The sequence below is a fragment of the Molossus molossus genome, unplaced genomic scaffold (assembly GCF_014108415.1).
Source record: "Molossus molossus isolate mMolMol1 unplaced genomic scaffold, mMolMol1.p scaffold_m16_p_9, whole genome shotgun sequence".
Taxonomy (NCBI): Eukaryota; Metazoa; Chordata; class Mammalia; order Chiroptera; family Molossidae; genus Molossus; species Molossus molossus.
The window spans coordinates 57667918-57692137 of record NW_023425403.1 but is presented as its reverse complement, the minus strand read 5'-3'; the positions used below and the strand labels follow the sequence as shown (position 1 = coordinate 57692137).

The window sequence follows — 24220 nt, the reverse complement described above, 5'->3', positions numbered from 1 at the left end:
GACTATGGTCATCCTCAGAAGAAAAATGGTAAGCCAGAGTTAAGGTTTAAGACTGGGAGTTCCGCGACTATATTTCTTCGTCACAAAAATTACTCCAGTTTATTGTGAGATCAGTCAGAAAGGGAATGAAGTTTGCTCTAGAAAAACCTTGTAGAAAACTAAAGAAGGTGGCTTTGAAGAAAATGGCATCCATTGAAATAGAGATAAATAAATTAGATATCTGAGAGTCAAAGTCACTTGAAAAGCATGGACAAATAACAAAATTCAAAACAATTCAAGCTATGGTCTTCTACTAATATAATTAATAAGTTAAAAACAAGAATCAACACAATGATGAGGAGAAAAAAATGGAATAAATAATATAGAAGTAATAGGGCAATAACAGACTAACATAATCAGGTTTCACTTCTTTATGCCAATGACTCAATTCCATTAATTTTAAGAGAAGTATTTAATTGTAAGTGTATTTACAGTGGCAGGCAATTTACCCAAGCATTAAAATGCTGCACTGAATTTTCATAGGCTAATCAGCATCTGACAATTTATTACTTGTAAGGGAATCTCAGATTTCACATTAACCATGAAAATCACTTAATCAATTTCTCAGTAGACTAGAAAAATGGTTATCAAAAAAGGATAGCAGACGTGGATAATCAGATTTCTCTATAGACATTCTGATTGAATTGTTCTAAGTTGAATATAAGAAAAATCACAGAGAGAGAGATTGAGATATGAGATCACATGGTGTCTAAATTTTTACTGGTATTGGTAGAAATAACACATATAAAGCAGGATAGAACCACAGCAAATAAATCCTCCATGCTGTCTGTCATCTGAGTTATATATTTGTATCCTATTATCAAAGATCCTTGTATAAATTATTTACTTTACAGGCAAAGACATTTCCTGATAATTTAGAGGAACAATAGTTTATCGTTTCATGCGAATAGGGAGGCATTTCTCCATGCATAATCAACTTTTCCCCTTTCGCTGCCTTTTCTAGATCTAGAAGGTTAAAGTAGATGAAACAAACAGAATTTTAAAAAGTGATTAGCGGATCCTGCTGGTTTTAGCAAGATATTCCTCAGCAAGCATTACAAGAAAAGTTGCCTACTCTCAAAATAGTAGCTTTCACTTAATAACTCTGAAATTTGGAACTTTGCTGAACTTCCCTTATAACTGCACCAGAAGAATCAACCTGAGCTCTGGAGAAATCCGCCTTAAGCTATCAGCATAACCAGAAGCAACAATAAACCCATTAACTGTGATATTTGCAGCACTGAAGGATAAAAATATGCAGCAAGACAGATGCAATACGAAAGGCAATTTCAAGGGCACTTACGTATATCTGATTGTTCCCGAAGCGCTTTTGAATTTCATAAAGCAGGCTGCCATCATTGAGCTCACTGAGTGTTGCTAGGTCATCATTTGGAGCAGGAGGCATTAGCTTGATCTGGGGGGAAAAAATAAGTAAGATCAATTCTAATTGCTTTGCAATCAACTTTCTCCACAGTTGGATGTTCCATTTCAATTACATCTCAAAAGTTTAAAAACCACATGCATCTGAAACTGTTATTAAAAGATGAAATGGTTCACTTACAAGAAACAAAAGAATTCAAGAGCCACAAAAAAAATATATTCAGATAAGGATTTCTGTTCTGTACCCATGAGTGTGCACATATACACTCACACACATACAGGGCATGTAAGCTTACTTCCTTCAAAAACATTAACTCTGTCAAAATCATTTAGCATGTGGATTCTTCCTAGTCGCTACTTACAATTTAGACAGCTCTGAACTGGGCTGTGTCCTTCATAAGATAAGCAGCTGAAAAAAAGAAAAAGCTTGTGCATTTGCAGTGTTTCCGAAGCTAAAGCAAAACTTCTCTCAGATTACTGTTGTTGGCAAGGATGCAATGTGCCTGGAATTTTCTGCATACATCTAGGAGAAGGCCAGATTTTTAAAGTAAACTCTGAATTTTGACTTGTGATTTTTATTCTGCTCTGCAATACTCTTAAGATTAAAGTAGCTGTGGAGAGTAAGATAATTCTGTCAAGAAAAATGCTATTGAATATAGAATGACAGTTTAAAAACTAGGTAATATTAGAAATAAAAAAGCAGATGACTTTGGATTATTTGATTAGATGACTTTCTACCCTTTTCAAGTCAGAGATGGCCAATGTTTAGCTTTATATACAGAAGCTATGTTCTGAAAAGCAGGCACGTGACATAATGTGGCAACTTTGGTTTTCTCATGTGAAACACCGAGGAACAAAAGAACAAGAATATTCTCACTGATGCTCCCATGAACATTAATTATAGTATGCTTATTTGTATTATTAGCATTCATGTTTGTGCCCTCTATTTGTATGGGCATTCTATATTTGTATTATACATTCAACTACTGGATGTACCATCACTAAATAAGTTAAACCTAAATATTACAGTCCAACAGCTAAATGTTTACAGAGTAAAAAAATATTGCACATTTTTTAAAAACTAAATTTAGGACTCTTTCTCTGATGCATGGTGATTTCCCAAAATGCAGTCTTTGGTATGAGTTCATAAATTCAGGTCATTGTTATGCCAGACTGTTTCTAATGCTAATGCATGAATAATAGGAAGTTAAATTCTTTACTGGGAATTTCAAATACTCTGAAGAGTGGTTAATGTTTTCTTCTGGTTGGAAGGGTGTCCTGGCAGCGGGCTCTCTGGCATTGGACATACGACCATTTGTATCAGGGGGAAACATAATATTCCAATAACAGCATGTTTATTTATTAAAAATTAATTGGTAAAATATTCCAAACCTCAGAAGTATCAGGAACAAGCCTCTCCCTTTCCCACAACATGCACACACTCAGCCAACACCTCGAGTTTATTTTCTGTTTTTGAAGCATTTAAATAAAAAACATGTCTCAAAATATCTTTCAGAACTAACCTATAAAGGACATATAACATAGTCTTACTAAAATTAGTCATTTAACTCTGGGTTAGAGACACAGCTTTAAGGCTTTGATAATGTTAGAGATATTTACTTACACAGTTCAAGACCAGTATAAAAATGGGCACTTGTTGCTGAATAGAAGTCATGTTTCAGCTCTCCTAATATTTTCTGGGTTGTCAAAATCAATTTGGGGGATTGTGTCATATGTTGTTGTTTTTTTTCTTGTATTGATTTTAACAAGAGATGAAGGGAGAGGGAAAGAGATGGAAACACCGATGAGAGAGAACATCGATTGGCCACCTCCTGCATGCTCCCCACTGGGGATCGGGCCCACAACCTGAGCATGTGTCCTGACCGGGCATCAAACCGACGACCTTCTGGTGCATGGGCCGACGCTCAACGACTGAGCCACACTGACCAGACTGCGATGTTTTTTAACTTCATATATGTAGCTCCAATTTGAAAAGTTATAGGCCCAGAGTTCTGCCAAGACTGACATTTCTCAGAGGAGCATGAAAATCAGGCAGTGAGGACTGTCTCGGGCCTACCCCCTAGCTGAAGTACCTAGACGCCTTCAGTTTTCCGGACCAGGCAGTTTTGCATTCTGCTTTTTCATTAGTCGTGCTAGTTCTGGTAAATCTTACGCATTGGTCTGAGTCCTGGAATACTGGTAAATTCAAGTTCATCTAAGCCTTAGACATCAATTATTTGTATTCACCTGGGTGAATAATGTTTAAATCCCAGTGGTATACCTCCCTGTGAGATCTTTTTCTTTAAACTTTAAAACCACAGAACTTATATGCATGTATGAGTAATGATGGACATAGACAACAAAGCTGGGGATGAGGCGGTGGGGGGGGGGGTTGAGGAGGAGGGTGTCAATGGGGGGAAAAGGAGAAACATCTGTAACGAAAATAAATTAATAAAAAAAATAGATTTTTAATTACATTTTACACTCATTATTTTGTATTAATTTCAGATGTACAGCAAAGTGGTCAGACAGTCATACACTTTACAAAGTGTTCCCCTGATATTTCCAGTACCGAACTGTCACATACATAGTCATTATAATATTATTAAAGTATATTTTCTATGCTGTACTTTGCATCCTTATTACTATTTTGTAATTACAAATCTGTACTTCTCAATCCCTGCATCTTTTTCACCCAGTGCTTATATATATACACACAAACATTAATAGATACATCTATACATATTCATGCATATATATGAAATATGCTAATAATATGATTGCAATAACTTTGAGCAATGCAATGAAAAGACAAAAATCTCCTGCAAGTTAGCATACATAGTTATCTCCCGAAGAAATCATAAAAAGGAAAAAAATCAAGAGCAAGATTTTCTTTGTCTTCGGAAGTAACGATTTACAGTAAGATATAATATTCCTCTTATAACCACAACTTGAAGGAGCGCAATGCAAATTTCTGCGTGCAAATTTTGGAGAAGCGTGAGCATTAACAGAAGTTCCACATTTGCTCCGACAAGCATGGAAGAGCCACTGCAGACACCTCCCCCGTATCCTTAAGGATTTTCATCTTCAGTGGCACAGCTGGTGCACAGGTCAGAGAAACTACTAGGCCGACAGTAAACATGGGAAGACTCCCTTGTCTGTTTATAGTAATAAACTGTGACAAATACAGTGTTAGATTAGATCACAGGAAGGATTCCTCCCATTTATCATACCAAGATACCAAATGCTTAGGAGGGAAGCTTTGATAATAAATCTTAAGCAAGGTTATCAAAGGGACACCTTTTTATAAAGATTTCGAAAGCACTGTGGCAGCTGATAACAAGTAGAAAGAAAAATTAAAACATGTCTGTGAATATTTTCATGGTATAGTTATAGACTCCATAGTTTGTACTACCAAAGTCAGCCAAGCAAGTATCACTATAGCAAAAAAAAAAAGAGATGGGGAAAATATGTACAGAAAATCAACATCCTCTCCAGAATTCACCATCTTGGTTCTTCTGAAAACATTATATATACCTCCATATATATTTCCAAAAGCGGAGATGGAGAACCCAAAGCTGACACTACTCAGGGCACACAATCAGAAATGTTTTGAGATCCAAAGGGAACTTAAATTTTGAAAATATTCTGAATTTACTGATCCCCTGTCTCCACCTGTCAACTCTGCTTTGATTCCTGTCAACTTTGAGGTTTTCTTGGGTTGCTTGTGATTTTTCTCTCCAGGAAGTTAGTAAACATGCACACAGGAACAAGCAGCTCAATGGGCAAAAAGGATGGTCTGACAAAGAGAAGGAGGGCACCCAGACCGTGGGGAGGCAGATCAGGAGGAAAGAACCGGGTGTGCATGAGTGAGGAAACAAGGGGCGGGGGGGGGGGGGAAGGAAAGAGAAAATAAGAAGAAAATGCAAGGTGACTGGAATGGTCAAGACAGGGAAAGGGGCATTGCTCTGACAAATACTTGATATTACCTCCCAAGGCTGAAGCTCATTATCACGCATGAATAGCATTTTAACTGGTTCTTTCTTACTTTTCTTACTCTGTTAGATATTTCTTAGTGAAATGCATTAGGTGGTTACACTCACTATGCCTTCGTTTGGCTGAGGATTTGTATTTTGTGTGTGATGTTGGTGTGTCTGCAGGCTGAAGAAAGAGCATTCGCTCCAGTTGTGGACCCTCTACTGCCCAGGCAGCCACGGGACACAAACTTGCTCCCCACCTCGTGGAGCTGCCAGGTCAGCAGAGCTCCAGAAGAGGAACGGGAGCGGTGCTGTCCTCCGGAGAGCACTGGATGCGGGAGTAAACACTTGTGACCCCAGGCCCTTTGCTTCAGCTTCTTGAGTTTAAGTTTGGTCCATGTAATCTCAGCTTGAAACATGAGTATAAATTAAGCATTGAAAGTACATAATCAGCCCTGGCCGGTTTGGCTCAGTGGTTACAGCGTCGGCCTGCGGTCCGGAGAGACCCGGGTTCGGTTCCCGCTAAGGGCACGTACCTTGGTTGCAGTTTGTCCCCAGCCCTGGTTGGGTCGTGTGGGTGGCAACCACTCGATGTGTCGCTTTCACGTCGATGTTTCTCTCTCTTTCTCTCCCCCTCTCTCTCTATCTGAACAAAATATCGAAAAATGTCCTTGGGTGAGGATTAAAAACAAAACAAAACAAACAAACAAAAAAAGAAAGTACATAATCACTTGCTCACTGTGGTATTTTGAAGATTAAAATAATGCAAGTGGAAGCATTTTCAGCTTTGAAATGTTAATCCATATCGAGTGTTATTATGTATTATTATATTCTAACACAGCCCATATTTACATTGAAAATAAAACCCGGTTGATAGGTTGACTGGATTTACATGACTTAAGAGCAGCTAAATGAGTGAACAGAGTTTTCAACCACTCTGGCAAAATCTAATATACAGTCTATACAAATAATAACAATCAGCAATGAATACATCTTACTGAGTTTTTATCCTGTTTTTGGAAAAACACTGTCACCTTATAGCCTAGTCTTCTTAACAGCCATCGAAGGTCCGCGCTATTTGCCCATTTCATAGATGCAGCGCAGTGACAGAGAACCTCCCGAGTCGGAGGCTCCAAAGCAGCCCTGGGCCAGCACAGATCTGTATGCCTCCGTCATCCTCTCTCCTTACCCCCAGGGTAGCCTGCCTTAGCTGGATGAAATAAAAATTTGACCTGAATTTTAAGCTCGAATTATTCTCAAAGCAAAGAAGACGGGGACGCTGGCAGGAAGGTAGAAAACTGGAAAGAGAACAGAAGAGGGCAGGGTAGGGAGAAGAGTAACAGGAGGGGTAACAAAGAGGGAAAAGAAGAAAGAATGCCTTACACATGTTTGAGAAAATTAAGAAAAATTCTAGATTCTCACAGATACTATAATAGCAACTGTTTACTTTGGTGATTATCAGAATCATAAAAAGTTTAAATCAAGCCTTGAATATTCACTTACACAGTTACCATTTGTTAAGACTGACATTTTATAAAAACCAGGTAAGAGAGATGCTATGTTATATACTTCTTTATAATTTTTTTTTATGTGATATACTTCTCTTTAAAATGTTAATCCGAATGTTACTGTTTTGACAAGCCTTCTCTAAAGCTCTCCGATGGGATGTAAATGTACAATTCTGTCAGGATTCTTCCTCTGGAGAGAGTCCCCAGTGGACCCCATGACCAAGACTGTATGACAGTATTTGCACATAGGGGGAGACATGGGGAGATATTACATAGATAGTAGATGAACATAAACATGAACAAGCCATTCCCTCTTTAATACCAAATAAAAATAATATGATTATAATTGCTTTTAATATCTAGGATGCAATCACAAAGAGTTTTAAAAAAGAAAAATCATTCAACTTTTAAGTATAAAACAATTAAGTATAAAAGGATTATACCTGGCATTATGTTGGGAATGTCCTCTTATTTTTTTTAATAATTTCTGTTTTTTAGAGCAGTTTTAGATTCCCTACAACATTGAGAGGAAAGTATAGAGATTTTCCATATACTCTTGACCCAACATCCAACCCGCCCTGTTATCAGCATCCCCCCCCCCCAAGTGGGACACTAGTTACTACTGATGAATCCAAACCAACACATCGTAATCACCCAATGTCCATAGCCTCCATCAGGGCTCACTCCTGGTGGTTACATTCATTCCATGGCTTTTCACAAATGTACAGACATGTATCCATGATTAGTATCACGCACGGTAGTTTCACTGCCCTAAACATCCTCCGTGCTCCACCCAGTCCTTCCTCCCCCGCACAATTCCTGGCAACCACTGACCTTTCCACTGTCTCCATGGTTTTGTCTTTCCTAAAATGTCAAATAGTGGAATCACAGTATATGTAGCTTTTTCAAATTAAACATTTTCATTTGGTAATATGCCCTCTAGGGTACAGGAAGTTCATAGGATCCTTAAGAAAGTTAAGAAACAACTTTGCCTTAAAATGTCCTAACATGTGCCTACTGCTATGGACTGAATTGTGTGTCCCCTGCAATTCATAGGCTGAGGGTCTAATCGCCAATATGACTGTATTTGGAGACAGGGCTTTGGGGAGGTAATAAACGTTGAATGAGGGTATGAGATGCATAGGACCCTAATCCCATAGGGTTGGAGTCCTCATAAGAGATACCAGAGAGTTTGTTCTCTCTGTGTGTCCACCATATGAGGACACAGTGACAAAGCAGCCACCTGCAAGCCAGGAAGAGGGCCTTCCAGCACCTTGATTTTGCATTCCCAGTCTCCAGAACTGTGTGAAATAACTTTCTGTTGTTGAAGGTACCCAGTGTGTGGTAATTTTCTAGGGCAGCCTGAACGAATGAATACACCTAATAAAATTTAAAGCATTTCAAATGTTTTGCTATTTTAGTTATTTTAAAATAAAAATTAACGATATAAAAAGTTTGAAAAGTCTTTAGGACAGAATAGTATGGGTGTAATTACCTGCTCAGGTTTGGAGGTGCCATTCACAGTGGCATATTCAGGAGTGCTGTCCTGAGATTGTTTCTTGCATAGACCTTTTGTTGCATCTTTGAACATAGTGTCTTTTTCCAGCAAACTGTCTTGCTTGGCAATTGGCAACACCAGGGGACTGCTATAGGAAATAATCAATAGTAGAATTAGTCTTCTGCTAACATGGCTATATCAATCATAAATTACCACAACAGGACACCTCTGTTATAGAAAGCTGTTTTATTCAAGGAAGCAGTTTCTCAATAGTGCAGGAAAAAAGCAAAAACAATGGAAAATCTGTAAGCCTTTCTATTAGCTCTGAATGTCATTCAATTTCACATTTGAAAGAAAAAAATATACAACTTGAGAAGAATATATTTACAAATGTATATGTGACTGTCATAGACAAATCTAAAAGCAATTTAAAAGCTAAGGCTGACACACATAACTAAACTAGGAAAGATATTTAAATGTGAAACTTAATCATAACAAGTAGGGCAAAATTATACAATTAATTAAAAAACCATATATATAATTTAAAATATAGCATCAAGGGCAATAGAGTTTGTAACTAAATTACAACTGGGTACTGAGATAGAAATGATGTGCATGAGACTGCAATATTACAAAGTGAGTAAGTTTTATTATTTCTATACAGTTCAATCTAGCCAAAAATATAAAATAAGAGCGAGTTCATGTTTTTGTTTTGCTACAGACATTATTGTCAAAAGAAAGACATTTTGTGACGTTCATAAAAAATAAACACAATCTAAATGTCAAATTTTCATTATAACATTTTTGTATTAAGATCTTAAAATGTACTTTCCTAAATGTGACCATTTCTCCATACAAGGAGAAATAAATACATATTTAATCAGGTTCAATATATGTAAACATAATTATTTCATGTTGTCTACAATAGTAGTTGTGATTCTAACTGAAGCTCAGTGCACTTATTCTGGTTCCTTAAAAATTCGAGTTTCTTGAGTTATATTTACATATAATAAAATTCACCCTTTGTAGGGTTACAATTCAATGAGGTTTTTTTTAAATCCTCACCTGAGGATATTTTTACATTTATCTTGAGACAGAGTGGGAGGGAGAGAGAGAGAGAAACATCGATGTGAGAGAAACACATCGACTGGTTGTCACCCACATGACCCCAACCAGGGCTGGGGACAAACTGTAACTGAGGCACAAACCCTTGGCTGGAATCAAACCCAGGACTCTTTGGTCCGCAGACCAACGGTATAACCTCTGAGCCAAACTGGCCAGGGAAAGTTTTGAAATATATATATATATTTAATGGTGTGACCAATATGATCAGCAATAAATAGAATTTTTATCAAACCCCATGTGTCTATTTGTAACCACCTGCTGGAATCAATTACCTCCCTTGGCCTCCTGGCCCTTGAAAGCACTGATAATTCTCTTTCTCTAGAGTTTTGCCTTTTCCATAATATCATGTAACAGGGGTCAGAGTATGTAGCCTTTTGTGTATGACTTCATTTCCCTCTGTTTTTGAGACTCATTCATGCTGCGCATATAGCAATAGTTTGCACTGCACTTTGGTTATCCATTCACCAAAGATTTGAGCTGTGTCCAATTTGTGTCAATTGTGAATGGAGTTTCTATACACACTCATATGAAGGTGTTTGTGCAGACATATGATTTCATTTATTTTGTTTAAATGTCTAGGAGAAACTCCATGCTGTTCCCAAAGTGGCTGTACCCTCTGGTGCTTCCCCCAGCAATGCGTTAGTGTTTCTCTTGCTTCCTATCCTTGTCAATACTTTTTCTTTCTTACTGAATTTACTGGAGTGACATTAGTTAATAAAATGATATAGGTTTCAGGTATATAATCATTAATACTTTTTAAATTCATTCTAGTAAGTGTTAGTGGCTTCTCACTGTGGCTTTAATTTGCATTTTCAATGTGTTGACTTACCATAAATAGTCTTCTTTGGTAAAGTGCAAGTTCAAATCTTTTGACTATTTTTTACTGGGTTTTTGTGTTCTGAATATTAAGCTTATATATTTGGCTTCAAGTTCCTTATCATATACACACTGGGCAAATATTTTCTCCCAGACTGTGTCTTGTCTTCATTTTTTTTAAACGGTGTGTTTCAAAGAAGTTTTTTTCCTCTTATGGTTTGCGCTTCTTATGTCTTATCTAAGAATTCTATTCTGAACCCAAAATTAACAAGGTTTTTCCTAGGTTTTCTCAGAAATCTTAGAGATCTATGCTTGACATTTAGGTCTATTATCCATGGGAGTGGCTTTTTGTATACGTTGCTATATATGAGTCGTGGTTCATTATTTTTTCACCTGGCTGTCCAATGTTCCAGCGTCATTTCTCAAAAGAACATGTTTCCCCAACCAATTACCTGGACACCTCTGTTAAAAATCAGCTGAATATATATGTGTGTGTCTATGTTAGGACACTCCATTACATTCCATTGATATAATAGTCTATTCTTACACCAATATTATACTTTCTTGATTAATGAAACTTCATAATAATACTTGAAATCATTCTGTGAGTCATCCAACTTTCTCTTTTTAAAAATTGCTTTGGATATTTGTGGCCATTAGCATTTTTACATTAATCTTAGAATCTATTTGTCAGTTTTTAGAAACATGCCTACTGGGATTTTGATTAGCACTGCATTCCATTGATAAATCAATTTGGGGATAATTTACATATTAACAATGTTAAATTTTGTCATCCATAAGCATAGTATATTTCTCATTTATTTTGATCTTCATTATTTCTATCACCAGTATTTTATAATTTGTTATATTTATTCTGATCAATTCTATGTTTTTATGGCAATGTAAATGTACTTTTAAATTTTAATTTCCAGTTGCTGATTGTTAGTGTATAGAAATATAAACAATAGTGTATCTTAACCTTGACAGAGGAGGAAGAGAGTAATTGGAAGGGCTTCTTTCTGTAACCACACTGTCTCGCTGTTTTACAGCCCATCCTGGGCCCTGTCTTCCGACTCTGCCCGGGCCTAGGAACATGCGAGGACAGACTAGTAAAGGGCTGTACTGGGGCGGGGCCGAAGGGAGTTGCAGGGACAGCTAAAGAACATGTTTACAGAAATAAGAAGTCCGTTTTATTTCCTTTGAAGTCTGGATGATGACATTTAAAGTGCTCTAGTCACTGAGTACATTTTCAAGTCGGTGTGGGGGACATGTAGCAAAACAAGGGAGCATGGTACAGTACCGCGGCACCAAGCATCCGTTTTTGAGTCAGAATGCTGTGCAGTTTGCTGTCTGGCCCACCTTGGGCAAGTTATTAAAACACTAAAACCCGTCCTGTAAAGCCAATCTGTGAAAAAGGCTTGTAGTGAGGGGTTACTGACATAACACACATAAAGGGCTTCGCATAATGACTATGCTAATAGCAGGCAATCAAATTAGCTCTTATTTGTATGTGTCCAGAACTCTGAGGTTTCTGGGATTTTACTTTACTTAGAAGCCTAACAGGTTAGCTTGTTACTACTCCCTCATGGATGGGTGCAGAAGATAAGAGACTCCTGGATCAGAGACAGAGAACTTCATTAGTCACGACAAACTCAGTACCCAGAGCTTCATGTTAGCACAGGTAACCCTTCCCCCCATCCCATGGAGGGGAGGCATGGGCCACACAGGAGGACCTAAATGGATGCCTGCACAGGCAGTGGGCTGTGTTACAGGAGAGAAAACTGGCCAAGAGTCAAGTCCTTTTGAGCAAGCAGCAAACATTGCACCAGGTGCTCTCCTCTGGGAGTGAGTGCTGTGGGCTCCGTGAACTAGTCACCTGTGCGACTAACTACATGTGCCCTGCTACATGTCTGATGAGCTGAGCAAGAATGTGGAGGGTGCTCGGAGCATCTACTCCTCCCAATAGTAAGCTTATTAATTTTTAAAAATTTACTATAAAAAGAGAATGTTATGAAGCTTAGAAAAACTTCATATCCAGATCTGTTTGAATCTAGTGATAAAATATCCATAGCTCCCAAAGAAGCTTTATTTCTTCCAGGAGCAACTTTGGAACAATGCCTGCCTGCTCGAACTTGTATTCATCATTCTTAGAGTCCCCAAGAGTGTGCTCTATGCTTCTCTGACATAATAAGAGCCCTTCAGATATTTGAAGATAGTTGTGGTTCCCCTATATTTTCCATAATTTAAGTGAGCCACTTGCAAAACATTTAAATAACTGTGTGGCTTTTAATGTGTGATAGTCTCTGTTCTAAGTACTCCATGCATATTAACCCTTCATTTGACATAATCAGGTAGGCACTCTTTTTATGTCTATCCTACGATGAGTAAACTGAGGGACGCTGAGAAGAACTTGGTCTGGACACATAGCAAGCAGGAGCTGAGCTGAGATTCGAGCTCGAGGTGTGTTCATGACCACCACACACACTGCCTGTATCTAAAAACCCACCCTCACGTCTGTCAGAGCATTTCCTTACGATCTCCCCTTACACCAGTCAGCTCCCTTTTCTGGATATTTAAATAAAATTAAAGAGGTTTTACAGATACTTCTGAATATAAAGCTATTAGTAAAGCAGTGGTTTGACTGGTTGGGTAGAACCTAGGACGATAGTTCATGAAATACATACAATCACCAATTACAAAGGATTTATAAAAGGAAGAAACAGTGAGTTTACTAACACAGCAGGCTCCCTGAGCACTCCAATAGGAAAGAAGCTGGACCAGGAACACAGACATTCTAAGTCAGTTTTTACCTCACGGTCGCCTGACCTTCTAAGACCTTCGTAATCACTGGGCCACAGCTTCACCTTTGTCAAATGCAGAAATTAGACTAGGTAATATCTAAGTGTATATCAAGCCTGATGATGCTAATACATAATCTCTCTTCATATCTTTTCACCTGCACTTTTTAAAAAATTATTTACATTTTCAGAAATATCATAGGTTATATACTCTAGGATCTATTACTAACAATAATTATAAGTATCTGGTTAAAAATACTTATCTAAGAAAAAATGACTAAATAATACAATTAAGTGAAATGGTCACATATTAATTAATAATGCACATATTTTCTACAAAAAAATGCAAAACATGTACCTAGGCTGTTGGCATGTGGCACTGTTTTAATGTTTATTAAGTGCTATTTTTCTAAAAAAAGTAATAATTTAAGTTATCATCAGTATTTCTTTTAATACTCATTAAATGTTTATCAATCATGCAACATGTTTATAAGATTCATTTCTTTACAAAGCAGTTGCACATACAGAGCAAGCATTGAACTTTGAAAATAAAGAAGAAACATATAAAGAAGAAGAAGAGAATATAAAGGAAAAGATGGCAGCGGGCAGGACTGGAGGGATGGTGAGTGCGTGAGAGAGTGAACTAGTGTGTGAGAGAGTGTGAGTGGACGTGAAGGTGGACCACCAAACTCATGCAGTGCAGAGATGTGGAGCAGAAGGTTCCTGTGCTGTGGACGGGAGCAGCTGGCTACCATGGTAAGTGGCCCTTCGGGGTGCTTCTCCCTGCACCACGGGGAGGTCTCACCATTTTGGAAGATCCCGGGTCTTACCTGGGAGGAGACAGTGGGAGCGGCTAGGGCCCAGCAACCTGAGCCCACCAGTGCACCTGGCACCATCGAACCAGTGGACACTCTGTGTCAACACAGACCGGTGCACAGCAGTGGAGCTGCCAAGGTGCCAGTTGCAGAAGCCACAAATGGCCAGTCACCCAGCACCATCCCACACAGTAGCAGCCTGATCAGAGTCAAGATATACCCCCAGCAACAGAGGCTGGGGTGCTGACATCCATCCCCAGGCAACAGAAGCACAGACCAGCAGCTGAGACTCATCCCCAAAAACTACAGCAAATGTTGAGCAGGAGTTTAACCCCACGGGCAGCAGCACTCCCAGCCACCAGCTGCGGGACCTGGAGCTCCACAGAGGTCTGTGCAACTGAGCAGCCCACAAGAGTGGTGGGAAGTCAGAGCCCAAGAGGGACCGGTGAGATCCATCTGCCTGCCTGTGAGACCTGCAGGGTGCTGGGGCACCAGAGAGGTCTGTGCAACCCAGCTGCCCACAAGAAAGGCATAGAGCCAGGTCTCCAAAGGAACTGTGTGATCCAGCTGCCCATGGGAATTGTGGGGTGCTGGAGCACCAGAGAGACCTGTGCAACCTAGCTGGCCACAAGATAGGTGTAGAGTCAGGTCTCCAAAGGGACTGTGTGATCCAACTGCCCATGGTATGGGCAGGGAGCACAGCTCCAACAGGGCCTGAACTATACAGCTACTGGTGACAGCAGTGACCAGCTAGGAACACAGCTCCAGAGGGGCCCACATGATCCAGCAGCAGCTCCTACCAGGACACACCAATATCAGCCCTCAGTAGTCAGTCCTACAGGATCCACATCAAGCAAGAGGCAACACACAACAAAACAGTCTGGCAGGCACAGTAGCCTTATTTTATATACAGTGATCAGCATACACATCCAAACATCCCTCAGTGGGTCTAGAGCTACCAGAGAGCTAAAATGGGGAGACAAAGAAACAACACCCTAAGGAAAGAAAAAGAGGAATCACCAGGAAAGGAACTACAGGAAATGTAAGACAGCAACTTGTCAGATAAAGAATTCAAAGCAATGATTTTAAGAGTGCTCAAACAATTTGGTGAGATCTATAAGCAACTTAATAAGAATTATGAAGAGCTCACTGGGAACTACCTCAGTGTAAAAAAAAAAAGATGTAGAAGCTATGCATAAACATCAAGAGAAAATAAAGAATGACATAGTGGTTATGAAAATAACTTAGAAGGGTTCAGGAGTAGATTAGAAGAAGCTGAAGACTGAATCAGTGACTTAGAAGACAAGATAGAGAAAAGCACTTAAATAGAGCAGCAAATGGAAAAAATTTTAAAAAACAGGAGGAAAGTTTAAGGGATCTGTGGGACAATACAAAACTTAACAACATTCACATTATAGGGATACGAGAAGGAGAAGAATCAGAGAAAGGAATAGAGAACCTGTTTGAAGAAATAATGACAGAAAACTTTCCTAAACTGGTGAAGAAAAAAGTCACACAAGTTCAACAAACACAGAGAGTCCCAAACAAGATGAACCCCAGAAGACCCACAGCTAGACACATCATAATAAAAATGGTAAACATTAAAGACAAAGAAAGAATCTTAAAGGAAGCAAGAGGGAGACGGAAAGTTACCTACAAGGGAACTCCCATTAGACTGTCAGCTGATTTCTCAATAGAAACAATGCATGCCAGAATGGAGTGGCATGAAGTATACCAAATAATGCAAGGCAAGAGTCTGTATCCAAGACTACTTTATCCAGCAAGGCTATCATTCAAAATTGAAGGAGAAATAAAGAGCTTCATGGGCTAAAATAAACTAAAGGAATTTACCACCACCAAACCAGAACTCCAAAAAATGCTGAAGGAACTGTTTGAAGAAGAAGAAGAAACAGAGAGAGAAAGGGGGGTGGGGGTGGGGGACACAGGCATAAAATTAAAATGGTAACTAATAACTATCTATCAATAATTTCATTAAATGTAAATGGCTTAAATGCTCCAATCAAAAGACGTAGGGTAGCTGATTAGATAAGAAAACATGACCAATATATATGCTGTCTACAAGAGACCCACATCACAACAAAAAACTCACACAGGATGAAAGTGAAGAGATGGGAAAAAAAATTTTCCAAGCAAATGGAAATGAAAAAAGATCTGGTGTAGCAATACTCATATCTGACAAGATAGACTTCAAAACAAGGGCCATAATAAGAGACAGAGAAGCTCACTACATAATATTAAAAGGATCAATCCAACAAGAGGATATAACCCTGGTAAGCATATACACACCAAATATGGGAGCACCAAAATATATTTTAAAACTTCTGGAGGACTTCAAAGGAGAGATCAATAGCAACATGATGATAGTGGGTGACTTTAACATACCACTGAATAGATCTTTTAGACAAAAAATTAACAAGGACATAGAGACCTTACATGACAAACTAGATCAGTTGAACTTCATTGATATTTACAGAACATTTTATCCCAAAGCTGCAGAATATACAGTCTTCTCAAGTGCACATGGGTCATTCTCAAAGACAGATCACGTGTTAGGACACAAAGCGAGTCTATAAATTCAAGAAAACTGACATCATATCAGGCATTTTTTCAGATCACAGTGGCATGAAACTAGAACTCAATTACAATAAAAATGCACAAAAACATTCAAACATTTGGAGGCTAAACAGCATGTTATTAAACAACAAATGGGTTACTAACATGATCAAAAAAGAAATTAAAAACTTCCTGGAAACCAATGGAAATGAATACACAACAACACAAAATCTATGGGACACAGCAAAAGCAGTCCTGAGAGGGAAGTTCATAGCACTACAGGCCTACTTCAAGAAATAAAAAAAATTCATAATTGATGTTCTAACCCTAAAACTTAAAGACCTAGAAAAGAAGCAAAAAGAAAAACCCTGAACTAGTAAGAGGAAGGAAATACTAAAGGTCAGAGCAGAAATAAATGACACAGAGACTGAAAAAACAATTCAATAGATCAATGAAAAAAAAAGCTGGTTCTTTGAAAAGATAAACACGATCAATGGACCTTTAGCCAGACTCACCACAGAAATACAAAGAATCATTGAAACATACTATGAACAATTATACACAAACAAACTGGACAATCTAGGAGAAATGAACAAATTTCTAGAAACACACAGCCTCCCAAAACTGAACGAGGAGGAGATAGAAAACTTGAGCAGACCAATAACAACAAAGGAAATTGAAGATGTAATTAAGAAACTTCCAGCGAACAAAAGCCCAGGCCCAGATGGCTTTGTGGGGAGTTTTACTGAACATTCAAAGATCTAATACCCATTCTCCTCAAACTATTCCAAAAAATCCAAGAAGAGAGGACACTTCCAAACTCATTTCATGAGGCCAGCATAATCCTAATTCCAAAACTGGATAAAGACACTATAAAGAAAGAAAACTACAGGCCAATATCCCTGATGAATGGAGATGCCAAAATCTTTAACAAAATATTAGCAAATTGGATCTAGCAATACATCAAAAAAATTATTCATCATGAACAAGAGGGTTTCATCCCAGGCATGCAAGGCTAGTACAATATTTGCAAATCAATAAATGTGATACACCACATAAACAAAAGAAAAGATAAAAACCATATGGTCATATCAATAGATGCTGAAAGAACATTTGATGAAATTCAGCACCCATTTCTTTAAGAAACGCTCAGCAATCTGGGAATAGAGGGATCATATCTCAACATAATAAAGGCCATATATGAAAAACCTACAGCCAACATTTTACTCAATGGGCAAAAACTAAAAACATTCCCCTTAAGAATGGGATCAAGACAGGGATGCCTACTTTCACCACTCTTATTTAACATAGTACTGGAAGTCTTAGCCACAGCAATTAGACATGAAGAAAAAATAAAGGAGATCCAAATTGGAAAGGAGAAAGTGAAACTGTCATTATTTGCAGATGACATGACATTCTACATAGAAAACCCTAAAGACTCCATCAAAAATCTACTAGACTTAATAAATGAATTTGGCAAAATAGCAGGATACAAAATTAATGTCAAGAAATCAACGGCATTCTTATATACCAATGATGAAATCACAGAAAGAGAAACTGAGAAAACAATCCCATTTACTATTGCAGCAAAAAAATTAAGATACCTAGGAATAAATTTAACCAAAGAAATAAAGGACCTATTTGCAGAAAACTACAGGTCACTGAAAAAAGAAATAGAGGAAGATATAAAAAAGTGAAAGTATATACCTTGTTCATGCATTGGAAGAATTAACATCATTAAAATGTCCATACAACCCAAAGCAATCTATAGATTCAATGCAATCCCCATCAAAATACCAATGACATACTTCACAGAACGAGAACAAACACTCCAAATTTTATATGAAACCAAATAAAGACCCTGAATAGCCACAGCAATCTTGAAAAAGAAGAACAAAGTAGGAGGGATCACATTATCAGATTTCAGGTTATACTCCAAGGCCATTGTAATCAAAACAACCTGGTACTGGCACAAGAACAGCAGATAGATCAATGGAACAGCACAGAGAACCCAGAAATTGACCCAAAGACAGTATGCTCAATTAATATTTGACAAAAATGACAAAAGCGTACAGTGCAGTCAAGACAGTCTCTTCAATATATGGTGTTGGGAAAACTGGACAGCTACTTGCAAAAAAACATGAAGCTAGACCACCAACTTACACCATACAAGAGAATAAACTCAAAATGGGTAAAGACTTAAATGTAACTTGTAAACCCATAAATATTCTAGAAGAAAATGTAGGCAACAAAATCTCAGACATTATACGCAGAAGAATTTTTACTGATACAACACCTAAGGCAAGAGAAACAAAGGAAAAAATGAGCAGATGGGACTACATCAAACTAAAAAACTTCTGCACAGTAAAAGAAACAACCATCAAAATGGAAAGGGATCCCACTATATGGGAGACCATAATCAGCAATGATGCCTCAGATAAGGGGTTAATTTCCAAAATATATAGAGTGCTCATACAACTCAACAAAAGGAAGACAAAGAACCCAATTATAAAATGGGCAGAGGACCTAAAGAGACACTTCTCCAAAAAGGATATACAAATAGCCAAGAGATATATGAAGAAATGCTCAATGTCACTAATCAGAGAGATGAAAATTAAAACAACTATGAGATATCACCTCACAACTGTCACAATGGCCACCATCAACAAATCATCAAACAACAAGTGTTGACAAGGGTGTGGGAAAAGGGGACTCTAGTACACTGCTGGTGTGAATGCAGACTGGTGCAGCCACTATGGAAAACCCTATGGTGTTACCTCAAAAAGTTAAGAATTGAACTGCCATTTGACCCAGTAATCCCACTTCTAGGAATACACCCTAAGAAACCTGAAACACCAATCAGAAAGAATATATGTACCCCTATGTTCATAGCAGTACTATTTACAATAGCTAAGATCTGGAAACAACTCAAGTGTGCATCAGTAGATGAGTGGATGAAAAAGGAGTGGTTCATGTACACAATGGAATTCTATGCAGCTGTAAGAAAGAAAGATTTCTTATCCTTTGAGACAACATGGGAGGACCTGGAGAGTATTATGCCAAGTGAAACAAGCCAAGCAGAGAAAGACAAATATCACATGATCTCACTTATTTGTAGAAGATAATGAACTAAACAAACTGACGAACAAAATTAACCCAGAGACATAGAGGTGGGGTACAGACTGACAAGCCTCAGAGGAGGGGGGGGATAAACTACCGAACTTACATGCATGTATGCATGACCAATGAACATAGACAACAAAGCCAGGGATGGGGTTGGGGGGAAGGGGAGAAGGGTGTCAATGGGGGAAAAATGAGAAACATCTGTAACAAAAATAAATTAATAAATTTAAAAAAGAATAAGACGAGCTATGACAATTAATAGTAGTTTCATCAAAAAGGAGGGCTAATAATGCAGGACTCAACATTCCCTTCATCTCAACTAAAGAATAGACAGGCTTCTTCCCATCTAGACCTCTGACCTCCCTCTTCTTGGAGCATTTTAGAGAACTTTTCATTGTAAATTATTTGTTTGCCCTTTTGAGCTGTAAATCTTCTACAACTCAGCAATGTCTTTCTCCAGCCCTCTGAAATGCAACTATAGGAAAAATACAGCTCTTCTCCCAGTCTTGATGGAGGTAGAAGCCTAACTTCCATAAGTGCCAATTAGCAAGAATTGACCTAATCACTCTGACCACCCTTCCTCAGACACCCTCCAGCACTTTCCTGCTGGCTCACCCCAAGCTGAAAAGCCCTCTGGCTTTTTGTTTCATGGAGTTGAACTCATCTCCCTTATTGTAATTCTCTTGAATAAAGTATTTCTAGCATTTTTAACTTCTCTGGTGCAATTTTTCTCTGACACTAATGAGCATTTTATTATTTTTTTATGCTTCTGGATGCATATTCTAAATTTTCTTTGGAGAGAAAATATTATTTTGATTATAATGAATGATTAGGAACAGAAATTTACCAGTGAGATACAGAAAAAAATAGAATCAAAATAGTATGCTTTCTAAAAGAAAATGAAACAGTGATCATCTAAGGGTAGGTTAGGTTAATGCAGAAGAGTTAGCTTTAAAATGACTGTGGGACAAATTACTTGGGACTGGAGCCACAGAGAACCAATTTCTGAACTCTACTGGATTTAGTCAAGACTTACTTATTTCCATAAACATAAAAGGCATGTCATGCAGGGTAAATGTGCCTGTGGGAACTGAGATTTTATTTCTGAAAATGGAAACAGGGACATAATAAAATAAAACTAACAGAGGTGACAATTATTGGCCATTACATCTAAAGCAATTTTAGAAAACTCTAAAGAAAAAATAAAATGGACTATATTGAGATATATTAGGCCAATGAAGAAAAAAATCTAATAGAAACAAATGTGAAGAAATGGCAGATGTGGCTCAGTTATTTTGGTGGTTAATGTAATGAACTGAATAGATATTCCTCAATTTTGATAGTTGGAACATAGCAACATAAATTATTTATTACAGGAAATTTGGGATTTTTAGCATTTAAAAAATAAGATAATGATCCAAAGATTAATGGTGAATGAAATAGTTCCTGGGGAGTTTTAAATTAGTTGCTTTCTTTAGTCCCCTAAAATGACTTTAGTTTTTGTAAGAAAAATGTTTATAATTTAAAAAACTATTTTCTTAAAATATGACTTGTGCGTAAACCACAAATAAAGATTTCAATCTGTGACTTTTGATTGGATTAAAAAATGGTATGGTTTTCACATCTCATTTTCATCTTAGTAGTTCTCAACAGATATCTGTAAGAAAAAAAATGTTTAATCTCTAAATTGAATCCAGCAGCTCAATGCATATATGAAGGGAAATTTCTTAACATGACAAGTGTTGCATTTGCTAGATTGACTCTCTAGCAAGTATTTATTTTGCTGAATAGGTATTTAATATATGGTATTTATATGAAACACTATCATTCAGTAAGTATAATATTTAGAGCCAATCACCAAAGTCTGAGGTCTAACTAATACTGCTTTCTTAACATGAAACTTGCATAAGGAGATTTTACTTCAATTATCATTCCTGCTCAAAAGGGAAGTCTCTAAATCAGACACTGTTTCCTTTTTTAATAAGTGCCAATATTTTGAAATGGACTTACATATCATTTGTTTCCTACATGAAGCTAGTATAAATAAAGAATGTTTCTGATCAGTGGAAACTTTTATGAAACAGCAGTAACAAAGTTTGATATACAAACACAAGGGTTCTGGTGGAAATACCTTGTATGTCATGCATCCCTCTGGACAACATGCTAATAACATCAGCCGCTCGCCGCCAGCCACAGCTTCCCTGACAGCTACCACACAGTATAGGGACTTCCAAACAACAGGAAAACTCTGAGGAATCTAGAACTGGGTGTCTGGTCACATCTTATCTCAAGTGATGATGCTATTTTACTGCACGATGGTAACTGAACTGCTGGTTTTGAAAATTCTTAGGTCATTCAGGGTCAGTAGTAATTTTCAACAACTGCCTTACAGGTATAACCAGAAAGGAGATGTTCAACTAGCATAAGTGAGAAATTGATGTCTATAGTGCAATTGTACCTACGGGTTTGAGAGTAAAGTGCACTTTCCAGTGCTTATCTGAGCATCCTCGTCTAAATTACAAGGAGCATTTGCACAATGAATGTCCCCATGTGCAGTGACTAGGCATGGGTCAATGCTTTCGCCCTCACATGAATAATATTTTTAGATCTGCATGGCGAGATTGTGCATACCATGAGGCTATGGAGATGCTCAGACCATCTTTTCTGAGCTTGTTCCTGCCTTAGGCTGGAGAACATGAACAGACAATCCAAAACTTGGGTGCTAATTGCAGTTGCCACTGGCTAGCTATACCCTCAAATCTGTTACATCTCTGGGCTTCTGTTTCTCTGTAAATAAAATGTGGATAATTATGTCTATCCATACTAAGTCATGGAGTTTAAATGAGGATCGATGGAAATGATTAATAAAATTGCTTTAATATGCAAACCATATTTATTTCCAATTGAGCAACAAAGGTGAGAGAAAAAACTGGGTAGCCGCAGTTGGATTGTTTTTGAATGTATACAATAAGTTGAGCCTGTTTCATAAAATGTGGCACTTTCAAGACTTTCCACAAAATTTATTTAAACCCATTATAAGTCTCAGGTTTTACTTTGGTCAAGAACACATTGCATATCTCATACTCTATCACTCAAAAATCTCCACAAGGTATTTCTCTTCATGGATGAATGGCTACTTGGCTGAAGCCACCCTGGGAATTCTCCCTGTCCTCCATTCCTTTCCCTATGGACCTCAGCCCTGCTCAGATCTGCCCCCTCTTAGACTTTTCATAGTCCCATACAGAATAGCATCTTCTCTCCATCTCAAGTTCCAGATGACTCAGAAGCACTGGAGACCCAGACCCTAAGCAACCCAATCAAAGGCTTCACTCATCCAAAACTGGTCTTCTCTGAAATGAAATTTTCTTTCCAGCTGCCTAGAAAATAAGATTTTCTGCATCTGGTCATAATCAGTTTTAAAACACCAACCTGAAGGCCTAATTCTATTGTCTTCTAGCCTATAGCCAGAAGGCCTTTATTCTTTAGATAATTTGCTGACAGTTCCCAGAATAATAAAGAACATTTTTTTTCTTCTATTTGTCATTTCTCAATAATGTATGTATTATTACAATGAGCCAGCTACTGCTCTAAGTACTTTTATAAATATTAACTCAGTGATTCATCAAGAACAAGTCCGTGAGACAGGCATCATCAATCATCATCATCATCATCATCATCATCATCATCACTCTGTGGTATTCTACAGCGCAGTTCTGAGGCTGACCACCTGGAGTTAGTATGACCTCACAAGTTAAGGGAGCATCTCGAATAAGGTTGTCCCTACTTCAGACACTAGCGACTTGTTTAGGAGTCTCTATGCCACCAATACTTAGACCATTTACCTACAAATTTGGGGGTTCCCATAATGGCTTGCTGGTTAGATTCACTAGAACTCAGAGAACTCAGGAAAACACTATACTTGCTATTATTAAAGTTTTATTATAGAGAATACAAATCAGGACCAGCTAATCAAATAGATTCCCTGGGTGAGGTCTCTGGGTCAGTCCTGAATGCAGAGCTTCCACATGCTCTCACCATGGAGTCAGGGCACATCACCCTCCCAGAATGTTGATCTGTTCACCAACCAAGAAGCCCCATCAAGCTTGATGTCCAGAATTTTCATTGGGGTTTCCTTCTGTAGGCATGACTGACTCAGTCATTGGCCATGTGTCTGAAATCAGTCTCCAGTCTTTCTCCCCTCCTGGTGTTCATGCTGGCTCAAAGCCCCAGTCTTTTCATCACATCATTGGGTTTTTCTGGTGTGACCAACCCTGAACTGTACCACCTTGTTAGCATAAATTTAAGTATAATCCAGGGGACTTTCAAATAACAAAGACATTTGGGAATTGTAATGACTTAAGAGTCTCCCCTCTCAGGAGGCAGGGGTAAAGTCCCGGCCAAATTGTTTACCATAGAACACCCACAATTTACACTTGAGGAAAAATGTGACAAAGAGTTTAATTAAATTACGGAAGCCACAGAGCCAGTAAGTGCAGAACCCAGTAAGGAAAACCCGTCCCAGATTACAGGCTGTCTTCTGAAGCTGTTGTACTAGACACACATCCTA

The 24220-nt window shown here is 38.0% G+C and overlaps 1 protein-coding gene across 1 annotated transcript in view; it reads right to left on the bottom strand.

The window, feature by feature from the left end:
- MYO16 (myosin XVI) overlaps positions 1 to 24220 on the bottom strand; it is a 422200-nt gene that overhangs the window by 306078 nt on the left and 91902 nt on the right. The window contains exons 9-10 of the mRNA XM_036250228.1: positions 8400 to 8550; positions 1343 to 1453 (exon numbers count right to left, since the gene is read on the bottom strand). Of these exons, the coding sequence (XP_036106121.1) occupies positions 1343 to 1453; positions 8400 to 8550 (262 nt within the window). The remainder of the gene's footprint in view (positions 1 to 1342; positions 1454 to 8399; positions 8551 to 24220) is intronic.